General features: G+C 41.6%; 1 protein-coding gene across 2 annotated transcripts in view; it reads left to right on the forward strand.

Annotated features, from left to right (window-relative positions):
- Nucleotides 1–21017, forward strand: part of MRPS6 (mitochondrial ribosomal protein S6) — a 46974-nt gene that overhangs the window by 23039 nt on the left and 2918 nt on the right. The window contains exons 2-3 of one of the 2 annotated variants that reach the window (XM_056329813.1): nt 11263–11342; nt 11423–11562. In XM_056329813.1, coding sequence (XP_056185788.1) covers nt 11331–11342; nt 11423–11562 — 152 coding nt within the window. In that variant the 5' untranslated portion in view covers nt 11263–11330. The remainder of the gene's footprint in view (nt 1–11262; nt 11343–11422; nt 11563–21017) is intronic. The other variant, XM_056329812.1, reaches the window with a different exon arrangement.

Here is a 21017-nt window from a genome sequence, read left to right on the forward strand (position 1 = left end):
TGTTACAAGGCAGACCTCTTCAAGCAGGGTGTGGGTGTTTGGTTAGAGGAAACAAACCAAAGCAGATTCTTAGAACTGCAAGAACTTAAGGATCCAAAATATGGGTGGAGAGTTTGACTGCAGAACCTTCAGCCCACCTCATGTTGTGGGGAGGTGGGGCTGGGGTGGCCTGGGCTGCTCTTTCTATGGCCTGAAGCAAGGCAAGGCTGAACGCCTGAAGCACCCTGCAGAGCAGCAGCCTGCATGCAAAACAAAATATGGGTGAACCCTCATTTAACGGAGCGGCTGTGTTGGATATCATGCAAAATTACTAACTTTTTTTTTTTGTTCTTTAAATGCCTTGTTCAGCTGCTGCTTAACCAATTCTTGAGTGGGACAGGCGCCTTCTTACTTGATTATGGAGTGTCCTTAAGTGGCTCCAGTTGTGTTTTGCTATCCCACTGGGACTGCCCCAGCTTGGATGCCTCGGTGTCTGTCTTGTGTTTATCTAGAAATCATTCCTGGTGCCTAAGTCCTCCAAGGAGCCTGTGCCAGCAATCATGCTCTAAGAATGATGCATGTGATGCTGTCTCCTCCCTTGTAGGAAGCAGTGACAGCTTGTGGTAGTCAGTACTTAAATAGTTGCCTTTGGGGAGGGAAGGATACCTTTCCACAACTTTTATTTGAAAAAGATTAAGACATCAACACAGTTCTGTAAGCAGAGACCAAATGTGAGCCTTCCGCCTTGTCAGTGTCCCCCGTAAGGACATATTGGAACTAACAGCCAGGGGAAGTGTGGTGTGAATCGTGACTTCTTTGTTGTCCAGTGATGATGGTTCAACAAGGAGGTGGCCAGGCCTGGTGTTTAATCACTCGTGGGTTGGGGATTAACATACTATTTTAGGAATGGGATGCTGGGTAAAACTGTGAGAAAGATGCTAAACCCAGGTTTTCATCTGCAGAGGAAGTACTGCATTCATCAAAGTTAATCTAGGTATTCTCTTCTTTTGCTGCTGTGTTGTAAAAGAAAAGTGAAAGCGGCAGTCTGTTGAAGGAATGGATAAAAGAACGTTTTTGGAGGAGGCTTTGAATTTGGGATGAAAAATAAACAAGTGTTTCCTGCCTGCAGGCTTGGTTTAGCATTGTGATTTCTAGGAGGGAGTGGGACTCCTGTGTTTTCATTAGTTAGCTGTTGTTAATTAATTGGTTATCTAATTTATTAGGTGATTATTCGGTGAGCAGCTTTCCATTTCATTGATTTTAAAAGAGGTTCAAGAAGCCTCTTCATCACCAGCTGGTTTGATTTGTATTAGCAAAGACTCTGATCCCCAATTTACTGATGTCTGAGGCTTAATGTTTCTCTGGGTGTGGAGTCCCGGCCCAGGCAAGTTGCGGGCACATTCAGTAAATGCCACAGCAGCATTTATTTTGAGGGTTCACTGGAAAAACCCAAGGAGGTGCTGGTAATGTGTACTCTTTGCGTGCTGGCTCTGATGAGAGTTCTGCCTGCTTGGATGTGGCTGTCCCAGTTTGCCCTGTACGAGTTCTTGTGCCAGGAAAGCGGACAAGCCAGGAGGTTTCAGCGCCACGCTTTCTTCCTGCCTGTCTGGCAAGCCTGTTTAATTGGGTTGTACTTGATGATTTGGGTTTTTTTGATGGTGTTTTTTTGGTGGTTTTTTTTTTTTGAGGTGTTTGTAGACTGATAGGAATAAGGTGATAATTTAACTTCATGGTCACGATGTTTATAACCTTCAATTTATCAGCAACTATTTTCAATGCTTACCCGAACCATGAAGCTAGGGTTTTTTTAAGTCAGTTTGCAGTATCCCAGTATATATGCTGTAGTGCATGCGAGAATTTGAGCAAGAAGCTGCGGAGGTTAATTTTCACTTGCGCACACCAGTTGGTGAAAACAGTGCAGCTTCCACATTAAATGCTACTCTGGTTCAGAGCCAAAGATAGATAGTTTTCTGCAAAAGTGTGATGATTTAAAAATTGTGGCTATAGTCCTCAGCACACTCTTTGGATTTTGCTAACCATGTTCAGGTTTTTCTTAGTTCTGACTCTTCTTTGTTCTACAGCAGTAAGGGCGTGCATGATGGGTGTGACAGCTACATGTCAGGAACCAGATCTCTAGTCCTTAAAAGGTTCTCTCATGGAAGAGAGCTCTTCAGTGGCTTAGTCTAGTCTGGACAGTGCTAGTGGTACACCCTAGGTCTGGAGTGTTGGGGACTTGGTTGGAATATATCCTGATGCCTGACTACTACAGTTGGTGCTTTAGACAGCTGCGGGTATTTCTCCCAAGACTGGACTATTGCTGGCACTCTAAGGCTGGAAGCCTCCAACCCAGAGAATTTAAAAATTGACTGCATTTGGCCTTTGCAGCCATGACTCAACGGAACTGGTGTTTTTCTTCTGGAAGCTATGCAAGTGCCTATTTCCTTCACCACTGTGCAGATTTCCCCCAGTTAGAGAGGTATGAAAGTTGATCTGGAAAATGTTGAACATGCCCAAGGCAATTACACTGGAAGAGCCTCTGTGGGTTTAGAGCTGTCTGCGTTGTGCCATGTTGGCCAGCAAGCTATTCCCTGTGGAGAAACGTACCAGGCTGAGTATCGCGTGGCAGGGAGGTGGCTGGGGTTTTGAGCCCTGAGCATTTTGTGTAAAATGTATTGAAGCCTTCCTCCTTCTTGGTACCACCACTGGCTTTGCCCCAGAAGCATCCAGGGAAGCAAACGATAACAGCAGCAGCGTGAAGGTAGTTTGATTCGTGGCCCTTCCCCAGCTTGCAGAGAAGCTTGTGAACGGAGGTGCCAGGCAGCTGAAGGTATGATAGCTCTGTGTTCAGGCAGTCTTTCCCTTTCAAACACTTGGAGAAAGGGGATGGTGGGCTTCTGCTTACCTTGGAAATAGCAGCCATTGCTCTGGGACTCTTTCTGTCAGCGTCTGTAAGTTTTCCAAGCTGGTGTTAAATATGTGGGTGAATAGAAGAGCTTAAAATAAGTTGATGAGAGAGAATTCTAGGGGAGCTGGAAACAAGGCTGGGTTAGAGGGAAGAGAATGAAAGAGTGAGGCTATTTGTGAATAGAGATCTTATCCAGAATTAACATTCTTAAAACCAGTCTTGTCTTGAGAAGTTTGGTAATATAGGTGACATTCTTGAGAAGTAAGCTTCCAAACTTAAGTTCTAGCTTAATTCTGGTACTGAGTTGTATACGTTATCTTCCATTTACAGCCTGTTTTCTTAGGACTTGCATCATATTAAACATCTTGGCAGGTAAAATTGCACCACAAGACCTATTATCCAGAGGAGGCATAACTAGCTTTCTCAAGAAAGCAGTAAACTGTAACAGTCAGGTGTAATCTTGAAAGATGGGGAGGGAGAAAGAGCAAAACTTCTGCTCTCTATGGTGCTAAAAAGCTGAATGCATCTAAACATACTGTTGTGCACAGAATTTCTTCTTTAAACTTGTTTAAGGATGGCTTGATGCAGATCTTCGTTGGACTATGCTGCACGTTAAGTCTGGCTTTACATTTTGCTTATCTCAGGGTCTTCTGAAGGTGGATCAGTGAGGCTGGGCAACTGCAGTACAAACACTTGAGGAATCAATGGGAGAGTTTGAGAAGCTGAAAACAGTTCCAGGGTGTCTTAAAACTGGCAGTTCATTGTTTCGGGGAGTAGAATTGATGACGTGAATTAGGAAACGGCAGCCATGTATCCCCTTGCAGTGGGCTCAGGAAGAGGTTTACCAGTGAGAAATACGGCGATGGTGAAGGGAAGCACTGGCTTCTTGACTGTGGTTCCAACTTCTGTATCACAAGATTGAGGAAGGCTTTTTTTCCCCTCTCACTTTTCTGTTTTTCTGCTCCTAGTGTTATCTTTTTGTTCAACAGAAATTGTATGTGAGCATGTGTGCATTTCAAAAGCCAGGGAGAAAAGGTGTTGGAAAATAACTCCCTCTGTTGTTTTTTGGCTTGTTGTTTGATTTGTTGGTTTTTTTATTTTTTTTTTCCTTTCCAGTCTTGAAAATTTAAGCTTCAGGAATACATAAAATAAACTTGATGAAATTATTCACATCTGAAAGTGATGAGAGGAACAGAACTTACTTGTAGTTTCTGGTAAGCTTGGTCGTAGCAAGTTTCTGATAAGTAGATTTTAGCTGACTAGGAGTATTACACTGAAGTCCATAATATAATTTATTATGGTTGGGAAGAAGAGGGTAAGTTTCTAAATGGACTTTAGAAGATGTTTAATTGATTCGAAAATTGTGGCCAACTGTTATGTTAACTGTTTCTAGTAATAAACCTTTGAAATGGCCCTGAATCATGGAGGATTTGGTTGCTGTTTACTCCAGACTTACAAGAGACCTTCTAGAGTTCTCTTTAGAAATTATCAAGAGTGTCAGCTCTAAAACAAATTAAATTGAGCTAAGTTCAGAGTTGAGACAGATGTGTTACTTTAACTGTGACTTTGTATTTATAGGGTACTTGTATTACTTTTTTTTTTTAGTTCACTTTCTGTAATAATTTCCTTTGATCTTAAATGTTGAGTTAAAAATTTATAAATATAGCGGAATTTTGATTCTTTGAAGAAGAAAGGTGGATTTTGCAACAAAAGAGATACTTGAATCACTTTGACTTCAAAAGTTGCTGCTTCCTCTGCATCCAAGCCCCCGGGCTTCATATTTCCATCAGGTGAAGTTGTTAGTTCCTTAGCTTATACCTCATTAAAATGTTAATTAAAGATCTGTTTTGAGGGTGGGGTGTTATTTTTAGTTCAGACTGAGTCAGTTTTGATCACTCCCTCAAACTTATTTTTGGTGACCTGCCTGCTATAACTTTTTTGCTATTTGCCAAATCCTCTTCTAGAGTAGTATCACACCTTTTTGTTCAATCACTGTTTGATGGAAATACAGAATGGTTATGTGGTTTGGGAGCACTTGGATTTCTCCCATTTGTTCCTTATTCTGTATCATTTAAATTGTACTGTCATACTTATGGAAAGCCCTGTCCCTACCTAGTGCTGCCCTATGTCCAGCTGTCCCTAGACTGGTCCTTCCCCACCCCTGCCTGGGTCTGAACTTCCAGGCAGGTGTCCTGAGTCCTCACATTTTTGTTGCTCAGTTTCTGGACATCCTGATTGTGCTCATTGGACACATGCAGGCCTTTAGCAGGGGTGCAGCACAGGTCCCACATCTTCTGTTCACTTCATCTACTGCTTTTATCTTTATTTCTGAATAGTAGGTATCCTTCAGTAGTTGTGCACTACTTAGGACTGCTGTTCTGTGTTGTTTATGCTTATATAGTAATTGCAGCTTTACATCTTGCACCAGCAGTTCAAGTTTGTTCCCTAGGCAGATGAAGAACAACCCTGCCACTAGCTGTGTTGTATCTCTGGCTATGGTTTTTACTAATACTAGCGCTAATTTTTTCTTTGCTGTCCATTCTTAATCTGCTGATTATTTTTTTCATCTGCTTGCTGTGTCTTCTTGTACGCTAAAAAAGGGTGTGACAATTAAATGACTCCAGTTTCCCCTTGTTTCTCATTGCAAAGCTCGCTCTTATGTTGGTGTTGATCTTGGCAAGTTCACAAATGTGCGTGTGGTTTTTTTATCATTTTCACTAATAAGTTTCTAGTGTTTTATTATGTAGTAAATGACAGTAATGAGTTGTTGTCGTCCGTCCCCCCCGTCCCCGTCCCCCCCCCTAGTTTCGCTGCTTTTCATTTGCAGCTCTCTTTTAAACATAGATTTTGCATTCTTTATTTTCTGAGGTGGCAATTAATCTCAGAACAACCTTTTGTAACTGGTTAACAACCCAAAACCCCCATAATTTTATCCTACTATTACTACATTGAAAGGATAATCAAACTAATTATGATGGATTTCTTTCTGTTTATAATTCAAGGAGATGTGCCCGCTGACTTCAAATGCTTCCTGTTGAACCTTGTAAGTGGCCAGAAGAACTTGAGTATGGTCCTAGCCCTAAAACTTAAGTATTTGGTGTCTGCTTCCTTTTCTCTCTCTAAAGACTCTTTTTGGAGGAGCTTTGGTGGCTTGAGAAGGCTGCTTTTTTAGCCAGTTCTGGTATTTTTACCCCTTTGACTTTGTGCTCTCTCTTGAGCTCCTCTGGCCAGCTAACAAGATGGAAAATTGAGTAGTGGTGCAGAGTCTTTTCGCATGGCTCCAGTTCCAGCTACAGCGTTGTCCTTCCCTTTAGGTGGGTGTCTTCTTGTTTTTTACGAGACATCAGCATTACCAATGCTTTATTTCAGGCCCTTGCCACATTTCTGGTCTGTCTCCAAGCTGTTCTTTGCAGCTTCATGGTGGACAAGCTCATGTCTCTTTGGCCTCCACTAGAACAGAAGATACTTTGCTATCAGAGTATTCGCCATTTTTTTTCTGTTTGCCTGTTTTTAATACACTTGCTGGTTGCCATGTAAGTTCTGTATGACTGATAAAAACTGTGATACAGTTTTTACTCAGCTGTTGATATATAGTCAAAAAGAGGTTGTTGGTGCTGTGTTTCAGTACTTGCAGGTTGTTCTACTGTGTGTTTGTGGCTTTGATCCTGGGTAGTAGTTGATGGTGCTTAGGGCATGGCATGCAGCTGTGGTTTGCGTGGCACCTGGGGCTACGTATAACTTCATGGGAATAGTAGAGCTTTTAATGAACTGAACTGGACCCTTTGTGGAAAGGTGGCCGGTGATCTCAATGCTCATAGTTCCTGTGGCAGCAGCAGCAGTGTGGGGTATCCCTGGCAGTGCAGCCACCTGGTAAATGAGGCTGCAGCAATCCTCATCCGTGGAGAAAGCCAATGATATGCAGAAAGTATGTTTTGTAATGTACCCCATTGTGGTTGTTTTGCCTGGCAGATACAGGGTTGACATGCTAGTTATTGTGTTTCTTCTGGGCAGCTGCAAGTTGAAAAACGCAGGGGTAAAGGAGTAGGGTATTTTGACCTGTAGACAACAGTCCTTCAGGTACTTCTTCCAGGGGCAGTTTTCCAAGAAAAAGCCTGCAGTGACCTCCCTCCTTTTCCTTTCATGGCTTGGTCAGGTCCGTAGAGCTGTACCTTTCTGGGAACAAGGTAATACTTGTGGCTGAATGATACTGAAGCCAGTTCACTAACAGAGTTCACCAAGTTCGCTAAGGGTGAAGGCAGTTAAAAGGACTCTGGCTTGACAATGCAGACAGGAGGGGGAACCAGAGCTAGAATTACATACCAAGGCTTATGCACTCTTGCCAGCGCTTCCTGCTCTCTGGCATGGATATCCTGGCACTGCCTTCCATTTTCTCCTTTTTTTTCTTCCACATCTCTGCTTCCCCACATCTGTGGTACTGGAATTAGTGCTGGCTGTTCAGGAAAAAAATGTTGTGGCTCCTGGGTTGGGAGTCAGGCAATACCATTTCCTATGTCCTCAACTGGCCTGGCTCTGAGGCAAACCAAGGAACCTGTGTCTGTGGATCTTATGGTTAGCAAAGGCTAGCCTATATATAGTTTGGTTGATGACTTTAGGCAAGCTATGATAAACCATGATCTTTTTTGGAGAGGAAGAATGAGAGGGATTACAGTGACAAGCTTTCAAAACCAACAATTAGTTTACGTTTTTAAAGTATGGCCACAAGTGGGGAGGTTGCAAAAATGTGTAATCTTTTACAATCCTTAGTGTAGAAATCTGTGGCTTTCTTTTCTTGTTCTTTTTGTTTTGTTTTTAAATACATGGGACTTGATCTTAGACTTCATTGTGTTTAGAAACTGCACATCATGTTGGACATGTAGCCACTCGGGGAATGTGCTGATCTGTTGGTGTGTATAAGAGACAAAAAGCTTATATGTCATTTGAGGGTATCAGAGGAGTAAACTTACCCAATAAGATATAACTTAAATCTGCATGGTTGTTAAGAAGGGTATGTCAGACTGCTCCACTGCTGGACATACAGCTGTCTGTCTCAAGCTCTCAGTCAATTAAGAACTCCTTTGAACAAAGCTCTGTTTATGGACCAGCGTTTTTTACGCAAGTGGGAGACAAGTAGCAATAGTAAACTCAACAGTATTTTTATTCATTGACCTGACAGATTGCTCCTGTGATAATTGTCTGAGCACTGTGGAGGCTTCTGCAACCTAACCACACACAGCAGGCACAGTGGGAGATGACTTGAATGGCAGATCCTATTCCTTTCCAAGAGTATCTGTTAAAGCCTGGGGTCAGGAGCACTACAGGTGGACTGCAGTACAGAAAATAGTAAAGCTGTTAGGTTAGCTGCCCTTTCCCTCCTAAAACTGCTCATCTCTCTTACTAATGTGGGTAAGTAAAATCCTAATGGTTGGTGTCAGTTTCTTGTTTAAAAAGCAAAACTTTCTAGATAGTAATGCATACTTTAGTACCTGCTTCACAAACTCAGTTCTTGTTTTTCCTCTTCTTTTTTGAAGCCAGGTTTCTATTGTGGTTCTTACAGCATTAAAGAATGGGTATCACTAGCGGCTTTGTTACCCTAGTTTTTGGCTTGCCTGTGTAAAGCTGCTGCTTGACAACAAATGAGAGTGTCTCAGCAGTAGCTCCTGATCTAGATGTGTTTGAGTGCTGAGATCATGGAGAAAGTCTTAAGAAAAGAGTCTCTGTTCCCCTCTCTCTCTTGGTGTTTTGGCATTTGTGGAGTTTGGAGAACAGGGTCAAGTAAAGCAGAGCTGCTACCTTTCTCTGGCTGTTACTGATGTTTCTCCAATAGCAGAAGTTTGAAAGAACACTTTCCACTATGGCAAAACAACATGTGGACGTGATGCAGAGTAAGATTTTGTTCTATGTGCTCTCCTAGTTGCTGGCGTTATTGTGAAGACACTATTTGATGTCGTTGCTTGGCTTTTCTTGATTCTGTTCCTCACCTTCAGTCCTGTCAGCTCAGCCAAAGGATTTCACAGTCACTCTTCCTGCTCCTTGAGTACTGCTCAGAGTACTGAGGGAGTAACGTGCCATAGCTGCTGCTTCCCCAGTTCTTCTCTGAGCAGTATTTGCTTGTCCTTCTGCTTGGGTTTGTGGAGAGAGAGAGGACTGCATGTGACTGCTTGGTGGTAGTTGTCAGACATATTTGAGGATGAAAAGTAATGCAGAATATGAGCATATAGAGAAGGTTAAGAATCCAGTCTTGGAATAAAATCCTTGGTTGACGGGATGCTCTCTAGTATTTGAATCTAGTATGCAGAAGTATTTGAGAGATGAGAGACGGATTTAAAGGGGGGAATGAAAGTATTAATGTGGACAGCATCATCAGCTGTGGCACCGACATGCAATGCCTACATGATTTACAGAATTGGTTTAGTGCTATTTTTATAGCAAAGGGCTGTATAGTTGTGGACTGCCTGTCCATCTGTCAGTCTCTCCTTCGTAAGTTTTCAATGCACTGGTTTTCTTCCAGGTAAGCTCAAACGACTTTTGGAAGTGTCAGAAATTGACCCCTGTAACACTTGTGGGAATGGCTTGCTTTGAGGCAAGAGGCCAAAAGGAATTATAAGGAGATACAATTAGTTCTGCAAACCTTTTGGAAAAGGAGGTCCTAAACATGAAAGGTGCTTTCTTGAAAATCTAATGAGTGATAATGGAAGCAACCATCCCAAGTCAACTGAAAAATAGTGTTATTGCTGATTTTGAGCTAAAATATGATTTAAATATGAACTCTCTTAATCCCTTCATCCTAACTTTTCACACTGTAACAAGAGGTACCTTTAGTATTTGTCTCTTGTGAGAAACAATTGTTCTAATGCATTGAAGGATTTTGGCAAGGTAGCAACATTTCTTCATGTGTGAACATTCTTGTCTGGTCCCATAATTGTTTCATAACACAATCTAAACATACGTTGAAGAAAAATTCCGGGCATTTTTGCTGACCTTAGAACTGTTCAGACTCTTTGTGTTGAAAATAAATTTTCCAAACAGTGTATGCAGCTGGAGACAGGATGATAAAATTTCTGATTTATTGTGAGGAGCAGTAGGTGTGATCCGTGATTGACTCTTGACTGCCACAAAAGGCAGGTCTTTCACAGAGCAGTCAGTGTTGTGAAACATCATGTGCTGAACATCTCTGCTCTGCATTTAGAGACTCCTTCATATCACCTTGTATTGTCAGGAAAATGAAAGGGAAATTTCACGTGCTGGAGGATGTGGTGCACTGCATCTTGTGGGATTCTGATGCTACCTTTTCCCACCAATTTCCATTAGGGGATCTGGGCATTAAACAACCCTTTTTCTTAGGCAAGGTGTGCACCTCTTCCTTAGAGACTTAGGAAACTAACTTTCAGTTGTCGTGTACATAAAGTGGTGGAAAGCTTACAGAAGTTTTCTTCTGGCTGAGAAGGGATGATGAAATTATTATGGTGGTCTGATTTTCAGCTTAATTCAGATTTTATTTTGTTAAAATCAGTTCTTTCACTACTTTTCCATTTACAGCTGTTGCCATCTCACTGGACAAGTAGACTTGGGAATATATCTTGTGAAATGTTGCAAGGAACACCGAAGAAAGCTATAGTCTGGTTTGTGTTCAACTGGACATCCATTTAGTTTCCTTTCTCTGTATGAGATCTGTTTATTAAAATACTTTTTGTTGCTGAGAGTATGTAAGTTTGCAGTTGTTTTCAAAACATTCTAATTTGTACTCTATTAACATTTTCATAGATATTGTTGAGTGTCATTATCAAAATGATTCAGTGCTCTAAGGAGCCCTGATACACAGTGAGCAAGAAAATGTTGCATCTGTTTTACCTACTGTTTTTTGGCTGCCTGTCCCTCAAACTTGTTTTTCTAAGGAGTGAAATCTCTGCCTGTTAGACTAATTACTGCACATCAGTTTCTTAACCCTTAAAAAGGCTTGAATGTCGGCTGTACAAAAGTAATGAGATGCGCAGTGGTTTAGCCGAGGGTCCAATATGTATTACACGCGTGCGGTTGAAATGACAATATGAAATAAGTGCAGTGCTAATCGTTTCTGTAGCAAGGCATGGGTTAGTGTTCCCCCAGCACTGTTCATGTTAAATGTTGTGTTGAACAGTATTAATGAGCATCGATGGTCCAGGGACCTTAAAACTGTTGCCAATTCATAATTGCTCTTTGCCACATATATTTACTTATACCTGTGCAAAGGTCAGCCAAAGTGATACCAGGTGAGTCAAATCCATTAACTGTTTCCTTTTTCCTGTTGTTTTTGGGGCCTGACTTCGAAATTTGTGGAAACTTTGCTGTTGCCATAATTCACAGAGGAATTGGCTGTTTGTTCTTAAAAATTTTTGTCCTAGGAGGAGGTCTGCTTCTGCTTCCACTTTGCCCTCTCAGTTTACAGAACGATCTCTTCTGGTGCTGAGCCATGCAAGTACAGGTATCCCTTTTAATCACATAATAAGAGTAACCAGATTTGTGTACATTTCCCACTTTTTTTTTTTCTTTTTTCTTTTAAAGCCTGAGACTGCAGCTGTGCTGAAGCGCACTGTTGAGGCTCTTATGGAGAGAGGAGCCATTGTGAGGAACCTAGAGAACCTGGGAGAAAGGTCTCTACCCTACAAAATCTCCAGGCACAATGAGCGCCACAGAAGAGGAGGGTATGCATGATGTGTTTTTTCCTTAAAATCCTTTAAGTGCTCCTTTTAAAATGTACATAAGTAACTGTCATGGTTTGGTCTTCCTTGTGCTTTTTGGGAGTACGCCTGTAATGTCTGTGATCTCAATAAGGTGTTGTGTGGCTGTTTCTGCGTGCGTGTGTTTTCGCTTCGAGTGTTTTGTGTCTTTTATTCTGTGGTGTTGGCTTTTTGTCAGCCTTTGGTTGTTGTGTTACAAGTATCCTGAGTCCAGGCCTGCAGAACTGCTTTCCCCAACATACACAATGTCATTTTAACATAACTGTTTTCCAAGGTAGTCAGGCTGTTTGCTGATAAAAACCATACTTAATCTGCTGGCTGCTAATTGCTGGTCTGGTTCTTTTTCTCCGGTGCATCTGAACTAAATGTTAATTACTATGTGTACCCTGTAAGACTTGCTTGTGTTTCTGATGCACTTTTTGTTATGGGTGTTAAAAGATGACAGTGTGGTTTACGGGAAGTGCTGTCAATGTAAATGAAGCTGTGAACAGACCTCTCTGTCGCTGGGCTCTCCCCCGGGGCAGGAGGAAGGTGCTGTGGATGTATCCCTGCTTGCTTACCCCGTGTGGTGTTGCTCCTTGGGGCTAACTCCGACATGGATGCTGGCTCTGGGAGGATGGAGAAGTGTTGCTAGGCAACGCACGCTGCACTGGGGCTGCCTGCCCTAATCAAAATAACAATTAGTGATGTGCGTCTCCTAATCCCAGTAATGCAACTGTGTGTCCATCCGACCTGCCTCTCCCATGGGGGGTGTTCGGCGCTGGAGGAGGCGAGGTGACTCCAGAGGTGCAACCTTCTACAAAGCCCTTCTTGAACCACCTCCCCAGGGGTGACTCATGGTTTTGCTCCCTCTTCTGTGGACCTCTTCATTCTCCTTGGAGTGGGAGTGGTGACAGCTGCCAGTTAAGGCAGACTGACAGAAAAGGTAGGGGAAGAAATCTCCACCACATGCCTCTTACTTAACCAAAAGCAATGGTGATGTGGCCGTGACTGTCTTGCACTTCTGCTTCTTGGCGACCTTCACAACAAGGCTTGATCCTGCCAGTTTTGCATTTTAGGATGAGGTCTTGCTGCCTACACACAGGAGCTAATCAAAGCCTTGACTTAGGACAGAATTGCTAGTTACCTCATCCTGTTGGAGTAGAAGCATTTTATAAACATTAAAGTCTTTTCCAATGGCTTCAGCAGAAGGAGGAGCTGGTGTTACTCTCCTTGTACAGGTAGGGAGCTAAGGCAGAAGGACTAAGATCCACTAATTTTGGATGCTGAAGTGGAACCCAGAAGCCGAAAGTCTCAACCCTCAACAACCCCCTTTCCAAGAGTACTTAGTACTCTCTAACATTTCACCACTTCAGATGACAGTTCCTGCTTGGCTTGGGTGGCAGTACTCCTGCAGTTCAAGTCTTGGGTTCTTCAACAGGGAAACCAGGCCAGGAGACTGTAACCAGCATCACAAGTACTGTGTAGCAGACATGAATAGAAGCCATTTCTCCAGGGGATCTTTCAGATGTGTAAACTAGCTTAACTCATTTACTGTAGTAGATTAGCTATTTAATAAGCAGGACCAGGAGATCTGTAGGCTATAACCCTCTTCCTGGAAGAGTCCTCGGAGCAGACATATTTTGTGTTCTGAATGAGGCAAGGTTTTAGTAGCAAATAATTGTGATTGTGTCTTGAAACACAGGTGGGAAGCCATCAGATTACTGTCACTATCGCTGTTCCTCTTCCACCTCCCAGTTCAGTTGTCTCCGGATACTGAGCAGTAATTCTGCTTGCCCTGGATTTGGATCCTTTGTATTTGAATATGACAGTTCCCTTCTGTAAGTTGCTTGGCTTCTTGAAAGGGAGAAGTCATTGAGAGAGGGTATTAGAGGAAGTGGTTCTTTTGTGTGCTTTTAATTGGAGAACTCAAGTTCAAGAGACATGAGATACTACAAGGTGAACAAGCAGGCAGTTTCAGTACCTGGTAATGCAGGGGAATTGTATTTCTGTAGATTTTGCTGGGGAGACTACAGTTCAGTGTACAGGTATTGTGGATTCCTGGTATACCATCCAGGATTTTATATGGTCTGGAGAGTAAGTTACTCAGGTTATTAAATATAATCTAGGAATAGGAAGTGAAAAGTCAGTTCTTGATCCTCCTTGTAAAATCAGGCAGTTTTACAGCATCTGTAAAAAGTAATTTTTTAACAGGACTCAGTTAAAAAGGCGAGATAAAAAAAAAAGGCTTTTCAAGATACCTCTCTAAACTGAATATACACCTGCACTTACTAAGAAATCCTGAGGTCTTTTCTCCTTCATTGTAAATTTTTAATTCTGTCTGTGTTCACTTTCTTAGCAGGTTGGTGTAGAGTGGTATATTTAGTACAGTGTGTGTCACCTTTTCCTTAGTCTGGACTTTTTCTGAAGTAACTGAAAGGGTTTCTATGAGAGTGCAAATGATACTCTTGTGTCTGGGGCGGGGAGCGTGTTAAATATTTCAAAGCTTTTCATTTTGAGTTTTTTTGTTTGCTGCTCTTTTTTTTTTTTTTTTAATTTTGTGCTCTTAGCAGAGCTTCAGCTGGTTTATTTTCCAGTAGTATGGAGGTGGTTGGAGACTTAGAATGTACACTGAATCTGTTGCTTTGTTGGACCTCCTGGCTGGTGAATTATATGAAAAGTAGTGGAACACAATATTTGTAGCAACAACCTATGAAAATTAGTGCGATACAATAGTCATGGCATGGGTCACAGCTTAATAGTGTGACCTTAGAGACACCGCTTGTCCTAATGACCACTGCATGAACTGTCTTCCCGTCACTCAGAATGGCATGGAATCCTCCCACCTGTTAGGGGTGTTTGCCTGAAAAACAGAACAAAACAAAGCAATCTTCCTCACCAGCATAATGAGGCTAGCTTTGCTCCCTTATAAAACTCCTGGTGCTGTCCAAGCTGTGTCTCTTAACCTCAAACCAAGGGCCATCAGTAGGCCAGCACCAGCTATTTGCAGGTCAGTTGAGACCTGCTCTGTGGCATGCCTGGTAGTCGTCCTCCTCTCAGGCTTTTGCTGTATGTTTTTCTTCATTTAGTTAATTCCATTTTTAACTGTGTTTGAAGTCTTTATATACAGCATATCATAAAACTGAGTGATTGACAGTGAAAGGACGTGCAAATACCATGTGCACGGCCAAGCTACTGCTGGACTTAGCCAGGTTTTGGTAGTGTCTTTAGTAAACAGTGAAGAATTACACTGGAAAATACATATTTATAAGTCAATAGGGAGGATAGTGTCTCCTTAATAAAGTGTTTTTTCCCCTCTGAGTTCTGTAGTGCTTCAGCATCATCTGTCTCAGATGTGCCTGTAATGCAGTATATTACAAATTTAAGAATATCCAGGAGACTTTACAGAGAATGAGAATTTTACTGCCAATTGATCTGTAAAGCTGCGATTGTTTCAAAGCCTGCCATAGGGGATTGTGGCCCACAGCTGTCACTGGAATGAGCACTTTTACTCTCCCAGGCAGCTCTGAAGACTTCAGATCATACATATAATTGACTTGTTTCTTCCTAGGAAATTATATTCAGTGAGCAGGTGGTGCATGTGCATTGAGGGTATATTAAAACAAATTCAGGTCTTTCTCTGAAATGCACCTCTTTTGGCAGAAAGCACCCTCCCTTTTTTAAAGACCTGATTTTAGACAGCTTTTGCATTTAAGTAAGCATGAAAATAGTATGTTTCAGGAACTGTTTGGATAAGTCTGAAGAATCAAACTTTTAAATCACTGGTTTATTGATATTTTAAATGGAAGTTGGTTTGGCTACTAATTCACATTTAGGGTATTAATTGCTGTAGTAGAGCATTAATATTTTGGTTTTAAAGTATTTAAGAGCATGATTCAAGTAACATCTCACAAAATTGTAGCAAATGCTATTCACCTTATAGATCAATAAAATGTGACAACCACATGTTGGTTCTAGTGTGGGTTAGGTGTGTAAATTTAGTGAGGCACTGAGCCTGAGAAACTTGCCCGTGGTGGCAGTGTCTCTGATAAAAAAAAAAAAAAAAGTGGAAGAATGTCAATAAGGATTACCAACTTTTTCTCTTACTGAGCAATAGATTTGTGCCAAGTATTTGTTTTACTAGCTACCACTTGTTTATAATTTTTTATGAGTTGTATTTAAATTGCTTTTCACATGATGCGGTTTTTTTGAAATATTGTATTACATGTATCAGGAGGTGCTTATTTCTGGAACAAATAAAACTGAACTGATTTAAATAAGGTGTGTACTGGTATTTGAATTCAAGGAATGTTAAACTCTGGATTTGTTTGCTGTTTAAGATGGTACAGAAGCATTGAATCCCTCAAAGCAGCTTTCACATAAAGGGTCCAGCCTGAGGCTGGGTGATGACATTGCAGAGCTGTTGTGCATATTTGGTTAGTGCTAAAGTGGAGAATATTGCAACTGCTTGTAAAATGATAGATCTCAGCAGCAATCTGGGTTTGCACTTTGTGGCGTACCTGTTTTCTTTGGCCTTCCCAGGGTATGCCTAATCATATGCTTGTGAGGCTTCATGCTTCAGGGCATCAGATAAAGGAGGTGGTTTGGGGGACGTGGTTGGTATGCAGGATATTTTTACTTTAGGGGAGATGGTACAAGGGTGGCTGCAAAACAGATTTGAATTTTATATTTTTTTAAAAAAACTCCTTTGGGAAGGTAATTTTTTGCAGACCAGGCATCTATTGAACTGGAAGAAGCTATGACAAGGGCTTTGGGGAGAAGAAAGTGTCCAGGTGTAACTGGGTTTTAAATACTGGATACCTGGCTATGCTCTAGAGATTTGTGGTTAGTGATTTTATTCCCCTCTGCCCCTCCAAATGTTGCTTCCATTCTTATTTCTGTTGTTTCTATTATAGAAAAAGATGATATACATCATCCTGGTCAGTGCTCAGATTTTGTAAGGCTTTGCAAATTGGTAGAGCACTGTGACCTTTCTCTTCTACTTTGTTTTGTGTATGTGTGTGCTTTCCCCTATTAAATCTACCTATACTACGGTAATGTTTTTAGAGCTTTGCCCCCACATTTTTATTATTTCATTTACTTCATTTGTGAGTTCTTCAGTTAAATTATAATTCTGATTATTCACAACAGTTTCCACGTTCTATTTGCCAGTTTTTCATAGCCTTGTTATTTTTCCCTTTCAAATTTGATTTCTAAAAGATGGCAATTTTCTTTTGTTATTTACTTGCTTGTCTGTTAATCTTTTCGTTTTGCTGTTCACTTCCAGTTATCTCATCAGCCCACTTGTTCTCTGAAATATCAAACTCAGGTTTTACTTTTGTTCTTGCTGAATTGTATTTTGGAAGCTTATCTTAACACCTGCATGGGGAATTTTCTGTAGGTGGTGTGTGCAGGGACCCTGGTGATTGCCAGGGTCCACTGGGGAGTGTGGGATGTATACCAACAGCATCTAATAGGATCGGGAGTCAGAAAATGCAGTTGCAGTTTTAGTTGTGCTGTGGACTTGTGTGATGGGAGAAAATGGCAAGGCAAGGAGCTCCTTTCCCAAGGGCGCAGCATGCTGAACTCAACTTGGCTTCGAGACCCTGCAGCGCTGCGATTGCTTCCCAGCAGCTGGGATTCGCCAAGCTTCAGTACCAGCTTCCCCTCTGCTATGGCATGGAAAGCTTGGACGCTGTCCTGGCCTTCCCACAAATCACTCCCACCTCCTCTGGCTCGTTTAGGGTCTGACGTGGTTGGCCCTCCTGCAGGAGCACCTTGTGTTTTGCCGTCATTGTGGCATGTGATGTGACGTTGCTTTGCCAAAGCACGTGCTTAGGAGAGGGAGCGTGACTTTCGTTTCTTGGTGCCTCAGTGGGCTAATGCACAAGGAATAGATAAATGAGTATTTCACTAACTGAGCATCATGTTGTTTAAGACCTTTGAATATTTTGGAAGCATAGCTATGTAAATTGTTACATGGTCAAACTTTTCTTCTGTCCGTAAAGTACCTGAGCTTAGGAACCGTACTTACGCAGCGTAGTTTTAAACAAGCAGCTTGTGACACTGTAGTATTCCATGTGGACAAGAGATGCTGAAGTGTCTTTCAAAAACTCACGCTCTCTGAATAAAATTTTATTTATTTGTAAGAGTAAAATAGTAGTTACCCATCAGAATTGTTCTCCGGAGTGTTTACAAGATTTAACAACCCTTCTCTTCTCCCTACCCCCTAGTAAAATCTGAACTATTGTATAAAGGACTTCATCCTCCAGAAATGTACCGGCCTGTTTAGCTTCACTCCGGTGGAGTTTCTTGGCAATTTTTATGGCTATTGAATACCAAAGAGGAGAGGAAAGAAAAACGGATGAAAAGGGTGGCAAGCTTTCCTTTTGTAAAACCACCAAACTAAATGTACAGCTAATCACAGCCTGTGTTGTTTCTGTTCAGATTTTAGAACACCTCGATCTGTTACAGCAAAAAGGAGTTCTGGGTCTGTTATGTGCTTGGATGAGAACAAAACCAGTTTGAATGTTTGAGTATTACGCACATTTGTCGTATTTTCTGCTATATTGATTGTCTTCTTCCACTAGATGGGGCTTTCTTCATTGATGAGTTGAACCTCATCAAGTAATACTTTTCTTTCAAATGTTTTTATCTACGTGCACATACATGTAAGTGTGGATGTGCATCAAGTATCAGCCCTAAAATGTCGAAGTTTTTTTTCAGTCCACCTTACCTATGAGAGTGCACTTTGCGATTTTGATGTGCAGCACCAGAGGACGTGGTGCTGTGCAATAGTTTGTTATGTAGAGGCGCTAGTTCTGAGGCACTAAATTGTGTAGCATCCGTGTGCAAGCACATGGATTAAATGTGATGGCCGCTCTCAAATAGTGGACTTAGTGGGAGATGGGAATTAGTCACCATTTTTGGGGGTTTTTTTAAGCCGTAAATTATACGGGAGGCAGAGAAGTGACACAAGCAGAATTAATACTCACTGTGTAACTTCAGCCCTGCTCATAAAAATTTTGCAGACTTCCCAAATGCTGCCCAGTGAGCATGACTTTTTCAAATACTCAGATATGTCATGCTGGTTTCTCTTTTGCAGTATAGCAGTATTTTTTTTTTTATTTTCTGCAATGCTGCAAAATGTCTTTCCATTAGTTATTTAGCTTAATAACAGGCATCTGTGTATAGAATTTGGCAAAAGAAATTTCTAAAGGCTGTGGATGGTAAAATGTATTTTTCCCTGGAGTACTTGCTCATTATGGATCATTTGTGTCATTGCTGTGGCACAGTCTAGTTACTAAGGTACCAGCCTTTGGTTTTGATCTGGTACTTGCCCATTGCTGTCCTAGTGATTTTCAAGGGACTTCTGTCTATTCCATATGCATTTTTCAAAAGCTAAAAGGAACACGATGTGAAAAGCTAAAAGGAACATTGTAGCTGGAAGGACTAGTACACAAGTTATAATCCTTCTGAGCATGAACTTGCTTGCCTGCCCTGCTGAGGAAGGGTAGTTACCATAGGAGTTGAGAAGAAAAACAAACTCTCTCTCTTCAGAGCAATGCCGTGGTCCCAAAGATGAAGTGATCATTCAGGTAGCAAAAAACTTCATTTATGTAGGATTACCTTAATGAGACGTTAATGAACAAGTGTCCAGCTGCTCTCACATGAGTGCCACAGCTTGCTTTCCTCCAGGTAGTTTCCTGTTTCCCTGTTCAATGCCTGAACACTTCCTTTCCTTTCTTATCTTCCCCATTGGGGAGGCTTACGTACTCTTACTGCCACTATGTAAAGAAGAAATTTAAGCATACAGACATATTTTGGGCACAGCCGTGGGACCACGCAGCCTCTTCCAAGTCCACCATACGTGTACTTTTCCCTTGGCTCCCCTGGCTGACAGAGTCGTATTCTAGGAGGATTTGAGTTTTGATCCAAGTGCTTTTCAGAGTTTTTTGAAGTCATAGACTGTCCATTTGAAAGCAAAATATTTGAGTATCCGTAGGACTGAAGGTTCAAGCAGTTTCTGCCTTGAATATGTTAAAAAGCACAAATGAAACCTGGCTTCCCCTCCCTCTTTTTTTTGTGTCTTTTTTTTTTTTCCCCTCTCATATGCAAAGGCTTTATTTGAGATCATATGATATTTTAATTTTTTTCCAGTTAATGCATTGTTTTAATATGTCTCAGTCTGCTCTCCTGTATTTACATCATCCTTCTGTTTGCAGTTGAGCCGGATGACAAATAACTGTGGTCTCACACTGAATCAGTGGAATTTTCCTGCATTTCTCCCCTGATGACCGACTCCTAGAAGCCCTAAATGCTTTTGCATTTTTGCTTGCAAGAATGAGGTGGTTTCCCTCCTGCATTCCTGTATTTTTCCCTGTCTTTAAGTCTCCCTGGGATTTGGTTTTGTTTACTACACAAACAGTAGCTAGTGTTGCGTATTGGGTCATAGATCACTGCCTGAAATTAAGGTTGCTGCATGACTTATTGAGGGTGGGTTAAAAAAACCCCGTAGCCTCAAGACAGCTGATTTAAATATGTGTGTTTAGGGGGAAGGGGTTCCATATCTCCTCTGGGATTGCACTGTGAATTGTGTTTGGTTATTGCTTCTACAGCCGTTAGTTTCTTCTCTTTCTTTAATGAAGAAATTGTATTTTTTACACTGGCCCTCTTTTCCTTCTATCTTTTTCAGCACAGGAAGGCACTCGTTGCTTGTTAACGTTGAAGAGTGGTGGTTGTTTTTAAAAACTCACATTGTCCCCAATTACTGCAGTTTTGTATCCTCAGATAAAATACCTATTCTGCAAGGAGTCATAAAGATATGCTGTAACAGCTCATCCTCCCATCCCCCCCTTCTCCTTCAGTTATCAACAGTGCGTCAGTGGAAATTTCCACCCTTTGCTAATGTGAGAGAAAGCACAAAGTTGCAAAGCAGCCTTTGGAGAAAAAAACCACCACACTATTGCTGTTTTAGGAGCACAATGAAAAGCAGCATACGACTTGCAAGCACAAGTGAAATTAAATTCTCGAGAAATGGGACTAAAATGGTGCAGCAAAGAGCCCAGATTGCAATACAAATAAATGCTCTTGCGAAGGGAAGGGGCGTGAAAGCGGTGGTGGATTGCCAGCTAGAATTTCTCCCCCATCCTGCTTTCTGTTATTGCACCTGTGAAGGGGGTTTGGAAGGCTTCTCCCCAAGGTGAAGAGTTAAGTGTCATCTGTTGAATTTACCAGTGGCTTTTAAAGGCTTTAACAGAAAATACGACTTTCCCTTTTTAAGGGTTATGTGTCCATCGGAGGCTGCTGTGCAGTATTTTGAATGAATTAGCCAAGATTAAAAATTGTTTATCTCCTTAAACTTCTAACCAGGTAGGATCTATTAATTCTTGAGAGCAGAAAATAGTAGGTGGTTCAGTTTCTCAAATACATTAAGCCAA

The sequence above is a fragment of the Falco biarmicus genome, chromosome 2, assembly GCF_023638135.1.
Source record: "Falco biarmicus isolate bFalBia1 chromosome 2, bFalBia1.pri, whole genome shotgun sequence".
Lineage (NCBI taxonomy): Eukaryota > Metazoa > Chordata > Aves > Falconiformes > Falconidae > Falco > Falco biarmicus.